Genomic DNA, 20,437 nt, shown 5'->3' with positions numbered 1-20,437 from the left:
AGAAGAGACCGTCTCATAGGAGCTAGATTAGCCCGTGGGGGTAGGGGTCATGGATTTGACAGTGTTAACAAGAGGAGGTGGGTGATGTGGGGGAGTGAGGTCCATCGGCGTGGTAGAGAAGACAGAGCGGGCGTCTAACCATGTTCTCTGTGTTGATCGAACAAAACAGTATTCTCACTCAATTGAAATTTAGCATTGCCCTTATTTCTACATACTCTCTCCAGTTTCATATTAAATATCGTTACAGAGTTTTGGATGGTATGCTTGAGAAGCTACCGTTTAAAGATTGTAGGGTCATCTAATTTGTTTTATCCTTAAATTACTTTAATCTTGCATGCACCGTTAACTTCATTCAACCATTGCTGGCTCTTCTCAAAGCACCATTAACGGCTTGTATGCACCATTAATAAAGTTCAAGTTAGGAGTACTCTTTTTGCCTATATGGAGAGAGCAATCTTATTGATCTCAACTCACCATCATTCTGGAAGATGAGGAAATACATGAGTATGTGTATGAGACTGAGAGTTAGCATGTGGTGGTAAAATTAGGAGACGAAAGGACTTATGACGCCAACTTGAGCAAGGAAAACCGGAGGTAGAAAAAAATACGATTGTTGCAACTCTACAAAACAAAGATATGCACATCACCCTATTGATTTGACATTTGTTACTGTATTAAATGACTCTCATATAGTTGAGTTATGATAAATAAAATAATAAAAAGCAACCTTGCTTAAGCCACTTAGTAACTTAAATTCTATCTAAAATGACATCAAATATAACACCAGAGGAGGAATAAGCACGACACCAAGAAATATGAGCGGTTTTCTGTAATCATGTACTATCTCCATCGCGGTCATTGCACTAGCGATGGCCCAAAAGATCATCCTCGTTTTAAAGAGTGGCTAGAAATTCTCCTACACTTGCCTGCCACGTCAGCGGGTCATGCCTGGCCAACCGCCGGCCCATCCTCTTGGTGTACGCCACCAAACCTCCCGCGAGCGGGCGCCAAACCCGAGCCCGGCAGGCACCACCATCATCCGCGAAGATTCCATTCCACACACGCGAGGAAATGAAATGAAATGAAATCGCTCGCACGCACGCGCGCGCGGCCGCCTGGCTCCTCCGGCCCCACATGCAGCCGCCCGAGCACAGCAAGGCGCCGAAGCAAAAAGCCTCCGCGAGCCCGTCCAGGACGGCACGCGTCCCACTGACACCCGGGACCGTCGCGGGTTAAACCCTCCGGGGCCCACGCCCCCGGAGACGCGGCATTAGCACCTCGCCCCCCGGTCGCAGTCGCAGCAGCTGCCACCCAACCAGCGCTGCTCGCTTGAGCGCACACGCGTACCTGGTACGCCCCCACCATTTTTTTTCCAGAAGAAAAAATAAATCCGGAAAATATCTCCTCCCATTTGTCTTGGCCTCGCCTCGGTTCCCTTCGTCGCCCCTTCCTTCCTGCCTCGCGCCTTCCTCGCGCGGCGCGCCTCCTGCCCTCCTCTCTCCTTCTTTCCTCGCTCTCCCCTCCCGCCGCTCGGGCTCGGGGCCGGAGAGACCCTAGCCAGCTTTAGCGCCAGCGCCGTTGACGCCTCCGCCGCCGCCGCGTTGCTCGCCCGGGTGGGGTGCGGCTCGATGCCCGCGTGGTGGAACCGCAAGTCGAAGGCCAAGCCCGGCGCCGCCGCGGCCGTCTCCGCGGGTTCCTCCCCGCGCTATTCCGCCGACCTCGATTCGTCCTCTCCCTCGCCGACGCCCCGGGCGAGGGAGAAGGTCCGCAGCCTCGACTCACCCGGCGCCGCGCGCGGCCGGTGCGGCGCGGGCCATGGGGTGGTCGGGTACAAGCTACCGGTGCCTGTGGCTGACCCGGAGCCGGAACCTGTGGGGACCCTGTACGAGGAGGCCGCGGACGTGGCGGCGGGAGGCACCGGTGATGGCCGCTCGTCGGCGTCGGAGTCGAGCGTGTGCTCGCTAGGGTCGTTGGATGAGGCTCATGATCAGCATGTGTATAGGTGAGCGGCTGATCCTGGAATTGTCGGTGCCCGTTTATGGTTTTGTTCCGAATTCGCTGCAGCCTGGTCATCAATTAAATTTCCTCATTTGGGGTGCAATTGCAACTGAATTCGTGTGATACTGCGACCTAGTTTGGGGAATTGCGTGATTAGATAGATTGATCTATGCGTTTCGTTTAGTAATTCCCCCCTCTAATTTGGTGTGTTAGGTATTTGAGGGTTTTGAGTCCAGTGTAGAGTCGAAGTGAGCAGTGAGGATTCACACCAACTACAGCAGTTGACCTTTTCTATGGTCGTTCTTGCTCTAAAATCTTAGGAAATCGTTTTTTTTTTTGTTAAATTCGTATTGAACGCTGGATCAATCAGGATGCCAAGGTGTGATACTTGTTGACAAAGATAATAAAAGTAAAAAAAAGTCCGAACAGCTGTTTCCTTGATGCTTTATCAATTTCATTAAAATAGAGCTAGCATCCTGAGGTGCAGCTTAAGTGCTTTTGCTGACTCTTGCAAGATATAACGCACTTGGATCAGTTTATCCTTTTGTTTTGAATTCAATTATGGCATCGTGGGAGTACGTGCCTTGTTCAGTTGTGCCATCATGTGCTAGTTGTGATATTTTAATCAGTACATTATTTAGAAGCCCATTGTTGTCATGTTGATATGTTTTCTGATGGTTATTGCCTATTGGTTGCTTGGTGTAATCTCTAGGTCTGTGGATCCAGTTGCTTTTGCCAGGGGAAGAAATACGCTATCTGGCTCAGATAGAATCATAAACGAAGACAAGCATATCATGTCTTATAGTATGCCACGGGGGCATCAGAAGTTCTTTGAGGTTCCTGTCTCTATTGTCAGAGAACTTAATTTGCATGGTGATGAACCTTCAACTACTGAGGCCAGCTGTTCACGCGGCAGATTGTTATCTGAAGGTATCTTTGGTCCAAGAACGAGAAGTCTCTCCCCTGGCCCAAAAGGCCATGCATTTGTTGTGAACAATGGAAATTCAAGAGAATTTGGGTTTAGCCCAAGGTCACCAGTGAGAAAGATGGATGGTTTGAGAAGCCCACCTCATCCCTTACCTCTTCCTCCAGTTCGTGCTACTTGCTCACCTCGTCCTTCATCACCCAGTTCTTGCTCACCTCTTCCTCCATCTCCAAGTTCTTGCTCGCCTCTGCCTCCGTCTCCCACTACTTGCTCACAGTCCCAATCACAGTGGAAAAAAGGGAAACTGCTAGGGAGTGGTACATTTGGCCAGGTTTACCTTGGATTTAACAGGTATCACATCCCCCCCCCCCCCCCCAACATTTACATCATGGAAACTATCACGTGAAAGTTAATGCATTAGAATTGCACTGGAAGCTATAGTTATACAGTAGAGATATGGTGGTGCACATAAGTTGACATGTTACATTAGATGGGTTTAGGAAGTTGATAATGAGACTAAGAATGGACACCCAATGGAACATGCCAATCTTTTGATCATTTTTTCTAAATACTAAATTGTTGATATGTATTGGGGGTTACCAAATTGGGTGTTACTAAATGTCTGGAAAAGCAATGGTGTAAAAAGAATTCTTAGTTTATGATGATCGATGATGCAGTGAAAGTGGGCAGTTTTGTGCAATTAAGGAGGTTCAAGTTATTATGGATGATCCACACTCAAAGGAACGACTCAAACAATTAAACCAGGTTACATGTTATCTTATTTAGTTGGCATGGTTGCCATCTCACGAATAGCACAGTATTTGTATCTCTTGTTTGATTGACTGACCAACATGCAACATGATTTAATTTCGGTATTGGCAGGAGATAGATATGCTCATGCAACTCTCGCACCCAAACATTGTGCAATATTATGGAAGTGAGCTGGTAGGTTCTACTTGATAATCAATTGCATTTATCTCTGCAGCCATATAGTTCCAATACCTGTTTGCCCATCATGTTTCTTGATCCATGTATTTGATGGGATCATTTTTCTGAGCTGGTAGTGCCATTATGTTGCACAAACTGTTAAGAGTTAAGAGTGATAATCCATAAATAACTTATATAATTCATTCCTCTCAAAACAAACTTATATAGTGCATTAGTTCTTGATTGACTGTTCTAAAACAGGGTGTGGTGCACACATGCACAAAAGGGTTACTCATTTACATGGGTTTCATCAGGATTTTAAACTTAATGTGCCAAAGAAACAACTGTTATTATATACATGAGCGATGGCAATGTTATGTACTCCAATGAACGTAACTGCATATTGTGACTGAAAGCAAGTGGGATTCAGTCAATGGTTTGGGAGGGTATTGGTATTAGGAGTTAAAAAAATCAGTAAAAATGACTCTTGCTGCAATTCATTACACGTTCAAGTATAGTGCATGCATAGAAGGACGGGGAGGGAGGGAGGGAGAGGGATGGAGTGTGTAGTTATGTGGTGCCCCATTCTGCGCAATTGTTTATTTTCTTGAGTAAAATACACTAGCGGTCCTTAAACTTGTCCCATTGTGGCACTTAGGTCCCAAAACTTTGAAAGTGCGGTTTCAGGTACCTAAACTTGTTAAGTGGTTCATGGGAGGTCCAAAACACTCATGTCAGCATCTAGCCATCTGCGTGGCAAGCTGACTGTGTGCCAGCATGTATCCCGACACGTGGGGCCCATGTGTCAGCAGCACATCTCCGCTCTCATTTCTTTCCTCATCTCTCTCCTCTCCGGTCTACACGCATGTCATGGGCAAGAGTTAAGTAAGACTACCTCCAACCATATTCCCTTCATTTCGTTCCCTTCCCGATTCCCTTCCCCGTTTTCATTCCCTTTATTTTCTCTCATCTCCAACAGCTTCCCTTCGAGGGGAATCGCGAAGGGAACGGAGAGAGAATCCCGTCCTGAAGGGAATGACCCTGAGAATCCCGTCGTGAAGGGAACCGTAAAGGGAAACAGTTGGGAGCGCTGAAGGGAACGGGAATCCCTTCACGACGGGAATCTAGACCGCGAAGGGAAGCTATTGGGTTTGGTCTAAGGTAGGTGTGATGCGTAGGGATTACTGTTCATGTCCAACTCATACCAAACTTATCTCCTAATTAAATGGCAAGCCTTGATCTCCTGCCATAACATCTACTAAACTCACGCCACAACAACTGCTACAACATCGTTGGTACTGTTCACACTTACCTTAACTCTCACCCATGACATTACACCGCTCCTTTCGAACAGCTCGTCCTCAAGCTGCAGGGTGGCGGCCATGGCTGCAGCCCTTGAAATCCCCACGTTGGCGAACGGTTCTAGCGCCAGCGCGACATGTTTGGGCACGACACAACGGAAGGTGCAGGACAACGCATACATGATATCCGTTTCCTGAACAAACGAAGACATTCGCATGACAACTGTTGATAGACACTGAAATTTGAGCCTACTTGGCGTGTTTGATGCATGTCTTTGCCATCCCATGGAAGACAGCGTTGGAGCTGGTGGATTTTTGTGGCAGGTGGCAATGGAAGCTGGAATGGCATGGCAATGACCGGAGGTAGGGTTCTATGTGTGAACAGTAAGTTATATATGCACATCACACCTACCTTACTTAACTCTCGCCCATGACATGGCTCTGGTACCAAATGATGAGGATCAACCCGATCTTTCATGGTGGAACAGCGAAGATACGGAGATAACTTGCACACCATTGCAATCTGAAGTACAAATGCAATGCCGCACTGAAGAACACTACCAACACGTGATCTAGATTGAACATGAACTAGTAGGAAGAATCACAAGAATTCCGCATGCGACCCAAGAACGATCTTGATCCGCAAACTAAGAACAAACACATGCAGTTTTGCTCGGTAGATGCAAAGTTTTTAACAAGAACTTGCAAACTCGATAACAGGGATCTACTCTAAAGCTATCATGGCATAACTCAATTCATAATCAACTCTCCCCTTATATGGACATGACCTTAACATTATATAGAGACTCTACGACTTCTAAAATAGGAAACAAACTCGAAAGATTACATGGACTCAAAAACAGGAAACCTAATTGTAGAACCGTCGGATTGTTGCTCCAATTGCGACGCATCCCAAAAGGAAATTGAAGCTGGGACGAGAACTATCATGTGGGCATTGAAGTAAGCTTTCCAATGAGTACTTGCATGTCCAAACTGGATTCCTTTTGCACGTTTGATGGACTTTTTACTCAGTGCATGTCTAGCTGTGATGAGCCTAATCCGAATCGACTTCATATCTTCATATCTTTTGTTTCCTTCTATGAATTGCATCCAAATTCGTGTAGAACCAGATATGGAAGCCTTCCAAGCCTTTGGAAACTCTTGAGACCACACGGATCCATCTGAATATGCCATATAAGCCACTGATTCATCATCTTTGCAAACTCTCGCGCGACATTTTTTACAGCTTGTGCAGTCTTCGTTCAAAATAGCATATCTCTTCATAGAATACTCCAAATCATGCACCGTTTGATCCGTTAGAAAAAATTTAACCAGCTTTATGAATATGTATATTTTGCATGCTAGAATTCACCAAATTTGGCTCAGCTTTGACATCTTCTCCGAACTGAAAATAATGTGGCACATGAACATCTCGAACACGGAGTTGTGGCCTTGGTCACATCATCCGCACCACGACACTGTGGAGGCAACAATGTTGCTGTTGGAGCCACCGCCGAGGCTGTGGGGACTGACGCGTGCAACTGCACGGTGGCCATGGTCATGGCAATGGCACAGACGCTGAGTGGTGCGACGATGCATGCTCCTGTGACGGCATGAATCAACCTCGTCTCCGGACTCTTCTCCCCATCCCGATTAAATCCTCCCACAAAATACAACCAAGCTCCAACCTTTCCCTACCAATCACACTAATCAAATTCTGCTACCGAATTCCCCTGAGTCCTAATCCAATCGAATTGGGCTGAACTGGGAATGAGGCATGGCAGCAAGAGATGGCCGGAGCAGTGGAAGAAAGGTCGATCCCTGGCTCCGGTTGGCGCAGATCCTGGCAGACCAGGCTGCTACAGGAGGGATTCCTGCAACAACGACAGAAGATGGAGAGAAAAGGAGAGGAGCGTGAAGAAAGGAGAAGACCACGTTGGACACAGTCAAGCAGCCACACAGGCAGCTAGACGCTGACATGAGCGTTTTGGACCTCCCATAAACCACTCAACAAGTTGAAGTACCTGAAACTGCACTTTCAAAGTTTAGGGACCTAAGTGACACGGGGGCAAGTTTAAGGACTGCTAGTGTATTTTACTCTTTTCTTTTTGTTCTTTCCTCTTATTTGGCTTATGTTTTGACTTCTTTACATTTACTTCTCTTTTCTAGTGTTCTTATTTTACTCTTATTTGTTCTAGTATCCCACTGTTCAGTGTTTATCAACTTTTATTGGGCTTACATTACAAAGTACTTGACCATGCTTAGAATTTCTAATTTTGCATGTTTCTGTACAGACTGATGATGCCCTTTCCATCTACCTTGAGTATGTTTCTGGGGGTTCAATCCACAAGTTACTAAGAGAGTATGGCCCTTTTAAAGAACCAGTGATTCGCAATTACACTGGACAAATTCTTGCTGGTCTTGCTTACTTGCATGGGAGGAACACTGTCCACAGGTAGTATTTGTTGTCTAAAACTGTGCACTCATTCCATAGATAGCACAAAATGCAATAATCACTTCGTTCTTCTTTTCTTGGCAGAGATATCAAAGGAGCAAACATACTTGTGGGACCTAACGGTGAAGTCAAACTTGCTGACTTTGGCATGGCTAAGCATGTATGCACTTTTCCTATCTGTCCCTCCCTATCCCTCCTGGGACTCGCATCCTCTGACATTACTAAAGCAATGTCACTGATGTACAGTAAAATCACTGTTCATCCAGGCTCAAATAACTGTTCATTTTGCCAGTCCCCCCTCCTGTGTGCATAACACTTCCGTTATCCTAAGATTTAATCTTTTTCTTTTTGGGACTTGTCAACTACTGATTTTCTTTCTGAATGCTCTCTATTTTGTATCATCCACCTTAGAATTTGCTAGTGTGCCCTTGAAGAAATTAGTAATGAGGAATGCTTTCATAAAAGGGTACTATGCAGTTTCAAATTGTACTTGAAGTTAATGTTGCTCAATTGCATTAGGATCCTTTCTATTAGAGAAAGAATAAAGTAAAATTGTAATTTTATATAAAGCTGAGTATTCGGCTATCTGCCTACTTCTCCTCACATAAGTGGAAAAGGAATTTTGTGGAACGATGCTGATGGTCAATGTGTATGCCCTTCTGTGCATGCCCAGATGAAGTATCCTTAACATTGAAAACATTTGATGGTCAATTTGTTGTGATGAATGTGTACACATAAAATTCCGGATCTTTGATGGTTTTCATAACATGGATAAACACAGATTCTGGTTTATCTTTTGTTTTCCTCTGCAAACCCCTTCATCTTCATTACGTATGTTGAAGCAGATATCATCTTTTGCTGAAATACGCTCTTTCAAAGGAAGTCCTTACTGGATGGCTCCTGAGGTGAGCTGTTTTTAATACTAAACTTTGTTGCCTCTTTGTCATAATCTATTGTATGTCTTGTTATCATATCATTGGGCAACCTCCAGGTTATAATGAACAGTAAAGGTTACAGTTTAGCCGTTGATATTTGGAGTTTGGGATGCACCATTATTGAAATGGCAACGGCAAGACCTCCTTGGCATCAATATGAGGGGGTATGCTTTCACTTAGCAGTTGTATTCCATGTAATGTGATTAATGAGGCTGATCCTATATTCTCTAATCTGATCTTGCAGGTAGCAGCAATATTTAAGATTGCAAACAGTAAAGATATACCTGAAATCCCAGACAGTTTTTCCGAGGAAGGGAAAAAATTCTTGCAGCTTTGCTTGAAACGGGATCCAGCATCTCGCTCCTCCGCATCCCAGTTGATGGATCACCCTTTTGTTCATGACCATCCCGCAGTGAGAGCTGCTAAATCCAGTACATTAAGAAATGCATTGTCTTCTCCAGCAGATGGCAGGCACACAATGGTATTGTTTCTACTTAGGCTGAATCAGTTTTTTCTCATTCTTTTATTTTTCTTTGCTTTTCTACAAGTACCAAATAAGAAAGGGAAATACTAAAACATCTTGGAGTGGATCTCTGATTTTGAGTACTTTACATTTGCGTGAACCATCTGATTTTGTTTGGACTCAGTCTGGCCAATTTGGCCATCGACAGGCAGCACTCCCCTGGTATTTGATAGTGGTATTAGTGATATGCACGCTACTTTGCTGGGATTACTTCTCATTATAAATTGATACCACTAGCTGACGAGCAAGTGCTCCATTTGCGACTTTATTTGAATAAAATTCAGTGTAGGATTGTTGCTTTAAGGGGTTAGAAAATTTTCATCATACGTCATGTTCTGCTAAATGCTCACCCTCCTGTTCTGTCCTCAATTTTGTTGCAGTCCAACAGGGAGTTCCCATCAAGGAAGATTATTCCTCCTCTGAGGGATATAGTACTGAGCGCGAGAGATTTTACTGGATTATCCACTGCTGTTCCTTCACCGCGCACCTCCAGGTACCGTGATATTCCACTTCCATCCTCAGTTTGTACCCTTTCACACGATTTTGACTGACAACGTTTACCCTACAGCAGCCCTATTCCTGGGAGAGCAAACATGTCTGTACCGGTTTCCCCATGCTCTAGCCCACTGCGGCAGTTCAAGCAATCTAACTGGAGCTGTTTGCCTTCTCCACCTCATCAAACATTTTCCTCCGCTGGCTACAACACATTAAGTTATGCGCAAAATCAAACAAGACGAAGTCCTACTCCTGCAGTTTCTGATCCTTGGCTGGACGTTGGCCAGTTGAAACATCAAAGCCCCTATGGTTCCCCAAAAAGGTTCTGACTTACTGAGCACCATTTATAAAAGAAAATTTCAAAAGAAAAATATCGCCATGACTAGGTAGATATTCTGAGATGTGCCGTCAGCAACCACACCGACCGGATGTACTGTACAGTTAAAACGGGTTCTTGACGAAGGCAGTGTAACAGGAAGTTCTGTATATTCATAGGTTTGTTGTCGCTCCCATTATATAGTTGTATACATGTATGTCCTGATATAAATCTTTCAGATGTACTACGGGATGCAAATTCGTAAGTTTGCACAAGATGGCATTTCTATGAAGTAGCAGTTTTTAGGGTGACAGATGCAATGATGTATTCCGACTGACATGAAGAAGGATATATGCTACCGTTTGTGTTCTTTTTTCCCATTCGTTGGGTTCTTGCCGACTAATTTTAGTGGTAGGAACAATGGTGAAGATACGGTGACCAGACCAAAGACGTGCTACTCGATGCTTCGAGCTAAGTCATCTCTAGCAGAATTTGTAGCACATGAATTTTCTCTCCAGCACAGTGCTACAGTAGCAGTCGTAATACTGTTTATAGAGGTTGACTGTGGGTTCTAAGGGAGAAGAAGAGTAATAGAAGGTAGGAAATAGTTAGTTATTGGAGATAGAAAAAATAGAGAGTATTATAATAGTGTTAGAAGATGTTATAATAATATTATAAGAGATAAATTTTTAAAGTTAGTCTAATATCATATTGGCACGGTAAGCAGGCAAAGCCTTTAAATATTCGCAGGTGTTTGCGACTTTGGCTGCGTCAACTTAAAAAGGAAAAATTAAATACAATGGGCTTTACTAAAAATGATACTGCGGTGAGCATGGATCGAACACGCGACCTTCAGATCTTCAGTCTGACGCTCTCCCAACTGAGCTATCCCCGCTTGATGTTGTAATTTGGCTAATGAAATATAAGGAAAGCCATCCTAAAGCGAAACGACGCTGGATATAAGGAAGGTAAGACAGATTGCAAAAGGAAAGGCGAGCAGCCCTTATTGCTTATTGTCGTTAAAAAGCCAGTAGCTCCAAGCTTTCCGTAACCAACCATGAAATAACCTAGACCATGTTTTTTTGGCTTAAGTCATGGGACCTGAGCGCAAGCCATGAAATCAGCAGACATTCTTGATGCCGAAACTACAGCTTGCAAGAACATCTAGCAACATTAACACCGAAACTAATTGCTTCACATGGACTTGAGCAGCTTCAGCAGCGCCCTCGCCTTGGTCTTGGCCCTGGTGCCGCACTGGCTCTGCAGCAGCAAGAGCAGCTGCGTCACCACCCCAGCACCGACCGCCTCGCTCCGCGCTGCGCGCGACTCCCTGCACACGGCCAGCAGCGCAGCCACCGCGTGCTCGCTGCCCTCGTTGCTCGACGACATCATGAACACGTGCCTCACCAGCACCCGCACCGCGCCCGGCTCGCGCGCCACCGCGCTGCGCCCGGCCTCCGACGCAGTCAGCGTCTCCACCGCTGCCAGCGCGCTTGATATTGCCCCGCCTCCTCCCTTCACCGATGACGCCCACGACAGGAGCCTGAAGAGTGCGCCGACCGCTCCGTGGCAGACGGCGCTGGCGCCCGCTGGCTCGGCAGCGCAGAGCCCCGCTACCGCGCGCGCCGCGGCGTCCGGGACGCGCTCGTCGTCGTGCTGCAGGAGAGGCAGGAGCGCCTGCCACACGCGCGGCGAGGCGGCGACGACGAGCGCCAGCTCCCGCGTCGCTGCGGCCGTGGCGATGGTCTCCAGGAGGCGGCACAGCACCGCCTTGGCTCGGGCGCGGCCGCGCTCTAGGAGCCACACGAAGGACGCCAGGTTGGCTTCCTTCCTGAGCATGTTGAGGCAGTCGAGCTGCGGCGCGGCGGGGCTCGACGGCAGGAGGCTGAGCGCGCACTGAAGCGCGAGCTCCTCCTCCGCCAAGTGGCACTCCCATGGCTCTGGCGCGTGGAACACGAGCTGCAGCAGCACGGGCAAAAATCCCAACTGGAGCATGCACACGCGGCCGACGTCCGACTCGGACGCCAGCGTCACGGCCTTCTTGAGCGCCGCCACCTTGGCATTGGCGACGGCGTCGGACTGGAGGCAGCGCTTGAGCGCCGCAAGCGACGGCTCCTCCGCGTCGGTGGCGGCCGCCGTCGGCTCGGGTGGTTGGTGATCGGCAGAGAGCCATCGCTCGATGAGGTGGCGCAGGGTGCGGTTGGGCACGAGCACGGTGTCCCCGAGCGGCTGCATTGTGACCGGGCAGGTGCGGTGGCCGGCGGCGAGCCACCGCTCGATGCAGGGCCGGTCATACGTCTGCCCCGTGCACAGCGTCACCGGGTCCGTGAAGATGTCCAGGCTGATCGGGCACCTGAACAGGTGCGGTATGCTCATCTTGCGCGCGCGCAGGGATCAACAAGACGCCAAGAAATGCCAAGAACTCTCAAACAAGAGGCTGCTAAGAAACAGGAGATCAAGGTCCAAGAAGAGCTTCAGCTCGCACAGAACGCAGTGTGCAGTACCAGAAAGCTCTTGAGCTTGCTGCATGCACTCACTCCCATGCCGCCCCCATCAGGAATCCATGGCGGTGCAGTGTAACAGCAGATGAAACTGTGCAAGTGACAGCAGCAGAGTTACCGCACTGTGGCCGGTCCCTATGGTTGTACTTGAACTTGCTGCAGACGACGGCCATAAAGCTGGCCAAACGACAGGAGTTGCAGGTCCGCACTGCACAGATGATGGAGGTACAGTGCTGGTTATGGGCTCTCTCACTTTCTCAATCCAAGAGGAGCCGCATGAGAGACAGATGAGAGAGAAATGGAAGGAGCAAACAAGTGAGAGGGATGTCAGATGTGTGCGCAAGATAAGGGGAGACGGCGAACTTTTTTAAGCGCGCGGATAGTTATAGAAAGAGAAAGCTCCAGGGATTGGACCGGAACAGAGAGAGGAGACGGGAAAAGTTGCGGCTTGAAAACGTGGGGACGGTCAGAGTTGAGGACCTGTTGGAGCGCAATCTACCGATTGGAATGGCCGAATGGCCAGAGAGGCTGCTGCTCATAGTACAATTTGCAACGATCATTAAGGCCCCCTTTTCTCTCAGAGCATGTTCATTGAGACCGGAATTATCAGCAGCTGCATAGTTGGCAACTTGCGAGCATCAGAGGAATTAGCAGCCATGGCCAGAACGATGACAGAGTTTAACTGTTTCTAGATGGAGGCCGAGTGTCATTCTGAACTAGAATTTGGCAGAAATTACTGCAGGGTAAATATTTCTGATCTCTGAAGAAAGTAGGGTACGTTGGTTAGAGTTTTTCTGATCTAAATTATTTGAGGAAGTGATTTTATAATTAAAAAAATATAAGATAAACTCTATGAATTAAATAATTCGGAAGGAAGTAAATTGAGGAAAGTGTTTTTTTCATATCTCAACATCTAGTTTATTTTTTAAAAATTACTTTCATAGAATCACTATAAAAACTATAAACTACTATTTAGTAGAACTTAGTATGCCAAATAGACCGAGATATTCCCAAGTTTAGCACCAGTACTGCAGTCAACTGTAGACTAGTCTGCACTCCGCGGTCTTAAGCAGCACTGCATGTGATGATTATTCCATTTGCAGCAGACAGAATGAGAGAGCCATGACCTCAAGATCGAGTGCGTTGGAAGCATTATGATGAGCGCGAGCAATTCTTCTGGATGCCTTTTGAAAATCTGAACACAGCTCAAACTGATTAAACTTCTCGTGAAATTCTTTTGTCATTTGCCGCTGATAACAGCGTGCTTGGCCCACCTGCCAGCCAGTGCTACAGCAACAACAGTTCTGCTGCAACATGACAGGAGGAGAGAGTCTTTGCTACTACGAGACAGGAGGCATCACCACATTTCCAAAATAGCATGATCTGTGCAGTTGAAAACGGAAGAGCTAGACCGGTTAATCGCCGCCTCGAGCAACCCACTGGAGATAAACAATGCGATTCTGTAGGTGCTAATGGCAGCTTAACGCGGCTAGGGCAGTGGAAGAAGTCTTGGTTACACTGCCCTTTGAGGCTGTGTAGCCAGTGGAGGCAGCAGCATTACCAAAATCAAGGGACTCAGCTCCACACGTAGGGTTAGGCATGCTAGGAATAAATTAGAGATTTCAATTTCGTTTTTTCACTGGCGAAATTCACGAAATCTTGTTAAAATTTTGTTCATTTTTCATACTCTGTTCTAGGAGTCTCACATATCAGTGTAAGAAAATTTTTAAATTAAATATTTCATTCCTCTTTGAAATGCTCAAAATTCGTCGAAATTTTAATCCTTAGCTAGGATGCTGCACTTCTTACAACGATCATATGAGATGGGGACTGAGATGGCCAACTTTAACTTTGGAAAAGTGAGGATTGCTCGTTCGAAATAAAAAGGGTAAGGATTGCACGAGCATAATATCATCCACTGACCCCACACGCCCGGTGATGACAACAAGAAATTTGAGATTCGTGCATTAATCCAGCTCTCGTCGGATTCCGTCTGGCCTGGAAGGATCAACACAAGTATCGGAGAGGATTGGGTTGGATCTGTTTCCTGCGAAATTGTTCTGAATTTCCTAGGGTCCAAACAGTGCCCTGGACTGTTGCAACTCACGAGTCAGGGCAAGATGATTAACACCAGCATCTAGATAGTGAATCTTGGATCACATTACTGATAAATGGCGAGGCGGATTGATGGCCGCTTTACATGTACTACCTGTACTTGTATTATTGGCGTGCCCATTAACTGCAGTGACTCATCACGAACACTGTTTTGTGGGCAGAAAACAACTCTTGAGCAGTCGAGCGAGTAACATGGGCATGCCCAACTTTTTGTTCAAATTTCACTAATAAAAGGGTCTTCGAACACTGTCGACTTTTGGGTAGTCCAATTTGATGAACAGCTAGGAAAGAAAGAACAACAGGAAATAAGGTTAAGGCCTCCACAGTATGTGCTTGGAGTGGTGCTTAAAATGTAGAGAGAAATTTCAAGCTCCGCTCCGCACGCTATGTGATGTGATATCATAGCTAGCAGATAGTAGAAAATTGTAAAACTGTGTAAGTACTTATGCGCGACTCCAATTAATTAAAAAAATAATTTTTTTAATTGTAAAACAAGCTGGCAGTTACGACTTGAAATATGTTGCCATCTCAAACGTTCAAACTTATCTTCAACTTTCGTATTTTATTTCACATGGGTCCACTTTTACCGCTGGCTCCGAAGCCATAAGTTGTGAGACAAAAACTGATCAAGCTTATCTTCAACGTGATAGCAACCTGAATTTTAAGCTTCACACCTACTGTGGAGGGGCTAACGTCAATCATATTAGGGAAGTACTATTTTACAGTTGATTAAAAACAAATGTAATTATGATCTACGTGCCTCCAACATTTGATTAAGATACAAGTGTCTTCAGAGCTGCACCGCATTGCCTCACTCCCCCGCCCTGCCCTCTCATTCGTCTCTGACATGACATCTTTGAGCCACTTCTGTGCCTCTCCATCGGAAGCTAATGGTGCCTTGCCTGTGGGACGCCGTCCCTCTAATCCTAGCAATCAAGAAAACCTCCCGACGTAAAACTGCTCTCACTATCCTCGCCGGTTGTCATCGACTGAAATCTCGTGATTTTCAGTCGACTGACACGTAGGAAGCACGATTATATTGAATGTCCAGTTTCTCTACCGCAATCTTTCACCACACATGTTTTTTTTTAATGAAATCCAGCAAAGCCAACGCCGACATTGACTGAATGATTGTTCTATAGTGGTTTCAATCAAAGGATTTTTGCCCATCACTGTCAGGACGTTTGCCTCAGAATATACATTCAAGTTAGGTTTTTCCTCAAAAAATAAACCCAATTTGATTAGGCGAAAAGTACTATCATGGGTCTTAAAAAGGAGAAGACTAGTTTGTAACATTTGTGCTGCATGCTTGCGTGTTCAAAGATTGGACCGTGAGTACAGTTAGACCTTGCCCAGCTGCTCCAACCGTAGAAATTTGCCTAACAATTTGGCTTCAAATACATTTTTTTATGGGTTGTGTGCGGATTGTAAGCCATTAGTAAATTGTATTGGAGACCTTTCCCTCCAAAAGAAAAAAGTTACAACCAAATATGTCGTATTAGAACGTACTCTCTGGAAGCGAAGAACAGTTGTCTGGTAAGCATTTTTTGAACAATATTTTTTCTAGAGAATGTGAAATAGTAGCAGTAAATTTTCCTCGTTTTGTGACTATATTATTATTTGAAACGTCTTACGAAATTTCTAGCTCCTTTGCTAGTGCCATGAACTTTTGTTTTCCCATTTTGCTGGGCAGGAATTTGCACGGTTGACTTCTGCAATCAGATCAACCTAGTACCGGTAAAACTTTGTTCAATCCCAGCCGGGTCCATTTCATCGTTTTCGTCTCCGACCGCGTTTACAGATCTGGTAATCTGCGTAAACTACAATGTACACAAAACGGAAATTTATCACTGACAGCAACCTTAGTGAGGTAAACCCAATTATCAAGGGCTGCTAATTTGGACTAAAGCGAGTGTCGTCGCTTTTTCATTACTGGAACTCGACCAACAAGACAAAAATAATGACGAATGAAGTGCCAGCGATGTGGTCAGTTCAAAGCAACATCTTTGAATTAGGATTGCTCTCCCGGTTCCAAGTCAGATTCCACGGATAAAAGAAGAACACCACACGACCAACCAAGCTACTTGCAAGCTGTAACTTTGGACCACATACGGATGCTCCGGCCGGCGCCAAGCCTCGCAAAGTTGTGGACGAACTGAATGCCTTGCGGAATGGCCGCTCTAGATTACTACTTTCGGTTCGCAGTATGTATTACATCAGCGGTAGAAATATCGCAAGATAGTTACTATAGCATGTATGGGATCGGAGCATATGAATAAGGAGTTTTTTACCTAGTTTGACATTAGTCTAGATTCTGCATCAAGCCCGAGCAGGATAACCACAACTGAGGGGATGTGTTTATTTTTCCTTACTTTTTGTGTATGTTTCGGTTTTTTTTTCTTTATTATGGCTATGTACATTTTTATTATATAAAGATTGAAAATAAACTCTTGTATAATTATATCAGTTTAATGTAACACTAAGAATTAATAAAATTTTATTTTCAAAGAAAGAAAGATTACTAAGTAGTTCCTCTTCTTTCTTCGCCGTTCGATCGGAGCGAGTATTCGGTTCAGCATGAAAGACAAGAAGCGTCTGAATCTAACCACTGGAGCATATGCATCATCAGAAGAGAAGTCTAACATTCCTGAGAAGGATTTCCTGAAGAACTTCTGCGAGGAATCCTGAACCGTTCTCTGAGCACTTCGAGTTCCACACGTGTGGAATCTCTCTGAACCACCGTTCTTTCCTGATCTTAAGCCGCAACGCCTTTTGAGTTTCTGTAAAGATAGGTAAGGTTAGGCCATGGACCAAAGCAAGAGAGGATCAGACGCACGCACGTGCAGCGTTGAATTATCTTTTTGTTTTTTGTTTTTTTTGGCTAGCTCGTGTGTTGGTTTTGGCCCATCGGCATATGTTCTAGATCGAGAGCTCTTCTCCCATCCCATGCATTTCTGACGAAAAATCGCTTTCTGCCGCTGAGTTTTGTTGACTCGTTTCTTTTGAGCGATTCTGCTGTCATCCATTTATAGCGATAAGAAAGCGACATGCCTTTCGTGATGCTATCAGTGTTATCGAAAGAATGTCGTTTGGCCTCTGAAGGATCTGGAGCTCGAGCTGGCCGCTGTTTCGGCCCCGATTTTGCTCCTTCCGTGATGAGCCCATGGTGTTTATTAAATTATCAGAAATAAGATTTGATCGAATCTGATGGTGCCGTCGCGTGCTCCTGAAGTTGCAAAGAACAGTGTGCACTTCACATCGAGCTTTGAGTTGGCGGTAGATGGTAGGTTTAGAGGAAGGTCGGTGGTGGCAGATCGGCTCGGCGGAGGAGGTTGGTGTGGGGACGGCGAGGCGAGGTGGTGGGGACGCTGCCGGCTGCGGGCGGCAGAGGAGGGCCGGTGGGTGGTGCTGAGTGGAGACTGCTCGACGGAGTTGGGTTAGTGTGTCGACAGTGGATCCAACCGCGGGAGTGTCGTTGAAGACAGGTGGAGGCGAGAGAGCGGAGCCATCGTCAAGAGGCGGGGGCAGCGTTGAAAGGCGGGATATCAAGAGGTTGAAGATGGCCGTGAGTTTTTTCTTAAAAAAAAATAGATGCCTGTTTTTTAGCATCTGCAAAGATTTTGGCTTTCAGAAGCCACTGGCTATAACTAGATCCTTTACAGCTCGTTGTGACTTGTGATACGAGCAGGTATATTAGAAGAACATCAATCGTGTCGCTCTTGATATCCAATTATGCATCGTAATATGTAACCTAAAAATAGCATGCCCGATTTACACATCAGAAATTCAGTAAAGAAGAATCGCAATCACAATTCACAGGTGTTGAAGCAACGGACAGGGGAACAAGATCATACCAAAATTTCAGCACAATTTGTTAATTCATCCATACATTAATCGTTTCATGCATCATAAGGCAAAATTTGCTAAAGATCAGACAACGGCACTTGTAAAATTTGCCATACATGACACTTAGGAACGCGACAAACTGATCCGATCTGTCTGAAGCAAGATGCCCTCTATTACAAACTGCAGATCTATCTAGTATCCATACAGGGAAAAGACACGTTGACGCCGGCGGCCGCTGGTCCTGCTCGCGCGCGCGGAGCATGCGCCGGCGCCGCTCCTCTGGTACGGGTGGTGGCGGCGAGGCGTCGGAGACGTGCGCGACTCGGCGTCTGACACCAGCGGCGATGGAGGCGGGGTGCTGGGGGTGTAGTCCGGCGATGCGGCGCGCCGGGGAGGGCTCAGGGGCGAGTAGTCCGGCGACGCAGCATGTCGTGGTGGAGTCTCGGGCGTGTAGTCCGGTGAAGCAGCACGTCGTGGTGGAGTCTCGGGCGTGTAGTCCGGTGAAGCAGCACGTCGTGGTGGAGTCTCGGGCGTGTAGGCCGGTGAAGCAGCACGTTGCGGCGGAGTCTCCGCGGGCGTGTAGGCCGGTGAAGCAGCACGTTGCGGCGGAGTCTCCGCGGGCGTGTAGTGCGGCGGAGCAGCGCGCCGAGGAGGACTCAGGGGCGTGTAGTCCGGCGACGCGGCCCGTCGCGAAGGGCTCGACGGAGTGTAGTCCGTAGACGCGGCTCGCTGCGACGACGGCGTCAGGGGCGTGTACTCCGTGGACCCCGCGCTGCCGGCGGAGCTCAGCGACGTGTACTCCGGCGACGCGGCGCATGGCGAGTAGCCCGAAGACGACGACGGGTAGCAGCACCGATCGCCGCCGTGGACGTCGAAGCCCACGACGAAGAAGCGGGAGCGCGCCATCGATCGGCGGTCTGCTCGACGACCGCGGCGGCACAGGAGACGCGCGGGGTGAGCCGGTGATCAAGGGAGAGCTCGAGCAGACGAGACGAGGAGGGGATCTAGGCAGCGGACGGGGGCAGTGGCGGCATATGTAGCCCGCGGGGTCGCGTCGCGTGGGGAGCAAGCGGTCGCAGCCGAGCTCGTCTCAGGTTCGGATTCGGCTCGCGCCACGTTTCGTTCGCGCCGTCGCCGACTCGGATTCAAATCCGAAAGGCTGGTTTGATTCCCGAGTGGGCCCGCCTACTCAGGGGCTGGCGCGTCCGCGGATAATCCCCCCGTGCGTCCGTCTTCCAAGGGCGGTCGCGTATAATGGAAGGCGGTTTGCGGGAATTCTCTGGACGCACGCGGGCGACGCCCCGGCCCCGCCGCCGCCGGAGCGATGCGTTGGGATGTCGGGCGAGGCCTGGCTCCGACGGACCATCCCAGGTGCTCTTCCCCGTATCCACTCAATTGGCCTGCTTGGCCGCGTAGTTGTTTCAGTGTTTCTGAGCGTAGCAAGCAGAGGAACTGCAAAGCGCCTTTACGCAGATTTGTGGTTCCCCTGCGAGGTCGGACGCTAATTTGGAGGCCTCTCAATTCGTCATTCTCGTGCAGGAGGTGAATTGTGCTGCAGCGTGAAATGTTTCGAGGATTGATTTCTAGATGGAATTGGCCAATTAGGGTCAGGAGGTTTAGGGTTCAGTTGACGTTTCGCGATCGATACATTGCTTGTTAGATTAATTTTTTCTCTCCTATCGGTGTAGTTAGCTTCTGAATTGCAGTGTGCGCACAAGCAACATAGCAGAAGCTTGAGGATTATTGTTATGTGCATAAATGTATTGTTCGTACTACTTCACTACTTTACTATGGACAATGTAGTTCTATACCTCTACTTCTACCATTGGCAATGTGGGACTTCGGTAGGTTGCAAGTCTTGGTGCTCAGACATTCATGATCACAAGCATCACATTTAGCTGTGTGCTGTTCTTTGGTTACTGAATTTGGTCTGCACCTGGCCATGTGATTTTCTTTGCCCATAGATAGTGGTTATGTTGGTGAACTTTTACATTGTTTAAGGGAAGCTGGGAAACAAATCTTAACATAATCATGGCTTCATGCACAATCAATTCGTGCTGAAGCACAAAAGTGAAACCAAAGCCACTATACTTTGAAAAT

The 20,437-nt window shown here is 47.1% G+C and overlaps 3 protein-coding genes and 1 non-coding gene across 5 annotated transcripts; 1 reads left to right on the top strand and 3 right to left on the bottom strand.

Annotated features, from left to right (window-relative positions):
* The first annotated feature begins 1,415 nt into the window (after window positions 1-1,415).
* LOC133888745 (mitogen-activated protein kinase kinase kinase 3-like) lies at window positions 1,416-10,255 on the top strand. Of its 2 annotated transcripts, none has more exons than XM_062329092.1 (11): window positions 1,416-2,002; window positions 2,711-3,274; window positions 3,601-3,688; window positions 3,806-3,868; window positions 7,446-7,606; window positions 7,691-7,766; window positions 8,452-8,511; window positions 8,598-8,705; window positions 8,786-9,022; window positions 9,445-9,557; window positions 9,636-10,255. In XM_062329092.1, the coding sequence occupies exons 1-11, from the start codon at window positions 1,629-1,631 to the stop codon at window positions 9,886-9,888; spliced, it is 2,097 nt and encodes a 698-aa protein (XP_062185076.1). In that variant the 5' UTR covers window positions 1,416-1,628; the 3' UTR covers window positions 9,889-10,255. The 2 variants fall into 2 exon arrangements, with proteins under 2 accessions (XP_062185076.1, XP_062185075.1); XM_062329091.1 differs by having other exon boundaries at window positions 9,633-10,255.
* Window positions 10,256-10,697: 442 nt separating this feature from the next.
* Window positions 10,698-10,770, bottom strand: TRNAF-GAA (transfer RNA phenylalanine (anticodon GAA)). Its single transcript has one exon. It is a non-coding gene; the product is annotated as a tRNA-Phe (tRNA).
* A 147-nt stretch (window positions 10,771-10,917) lies between these two features.
* LOC133889004 (U-box domain-containing protein 26-like) lies at window positions 10,918-12,251 on the bottom strand. The gene has a single exon (XM_062329431.1). The coding sequence runs from the start codon at window positions 12,249-12,251 to the stop codon at window positions 11,070-11,072; it is 1,182 nt and encodes a 393-aa protein (XP_062185415.1). The 3' UTR covers window positions 10,918-11,069.
* Window positions 12,252-18,529: 6,278 nt separating this feature from the next.
* On the bottom strand, window positions 18,530-19,243 carry LOC133889481 (uncharacterized). The gene has a single exon (XM_062329987.1). It carries the CDS (start codon window positions 19,241-19,243, stop codon window positions 18,530-18,532), a length of 714 nt encoding a protein of 237 aa, XP_062185971.1.
* Between the last annotated feature and the right edge of the window lie 1,194 nt (window positions 19,244-20,437).

Source organism: Phragmites australis, chromosome 13, assembly GCF_958298935.1.
Source record: "Phragmites australis chromosome 13, lpPhrAust1.1, whole genome shotgun sequence".
NCBI classification, from domain to species: domain Eukaryota; kingdom Viridiplantae; phylum Streptophyta; class Magnoliopsida; order Poales; family Poaceae; genus Phragmites; species Phragmites australis.
This window is presented reverse-complemented; position numbering and strand designations above follow the sequence as displayed.

Bases quoted from the DNA above. Each gene is read 5' to 3' on its own strand.
- LOC133889004 (XM_062329431.1), bottom strand. From the start codon at position 12,251: ATGAGCATACCGCACCTGTTCAGGTGCCCGATCAGCCTGGACATCTTC.
- LOC133889481 (XM_062329987.1), bottom strand. From the start codon at position 19,243: ATGGCGCGCTCCCGCTTCTTCGTCGTGGGCTTCGACGTCCACGGCGGC.
- LOC133888745 (XM_062329091.1), top strand. From the start codon at position 1,629: ATGCCCGCGTGGTGGAACCGCAAGTCGAAGGCCAAGCCCGGCGCCGCC. The intron at 3,275-3,600 runs GTATCACATCCC...TCGATGATGCAG, and splicing joins GTTTACCTTGGATTTAACAG to TGAAAGTGGGCAGTTTTGTG. The intron at 7,607-7,690 runs GTAGTATTTGTT...TTTTCTTGGCAG, and splicing joins GGGAGGAACACTGTCCACAG to AGATATCAAAGGAGCAAACA.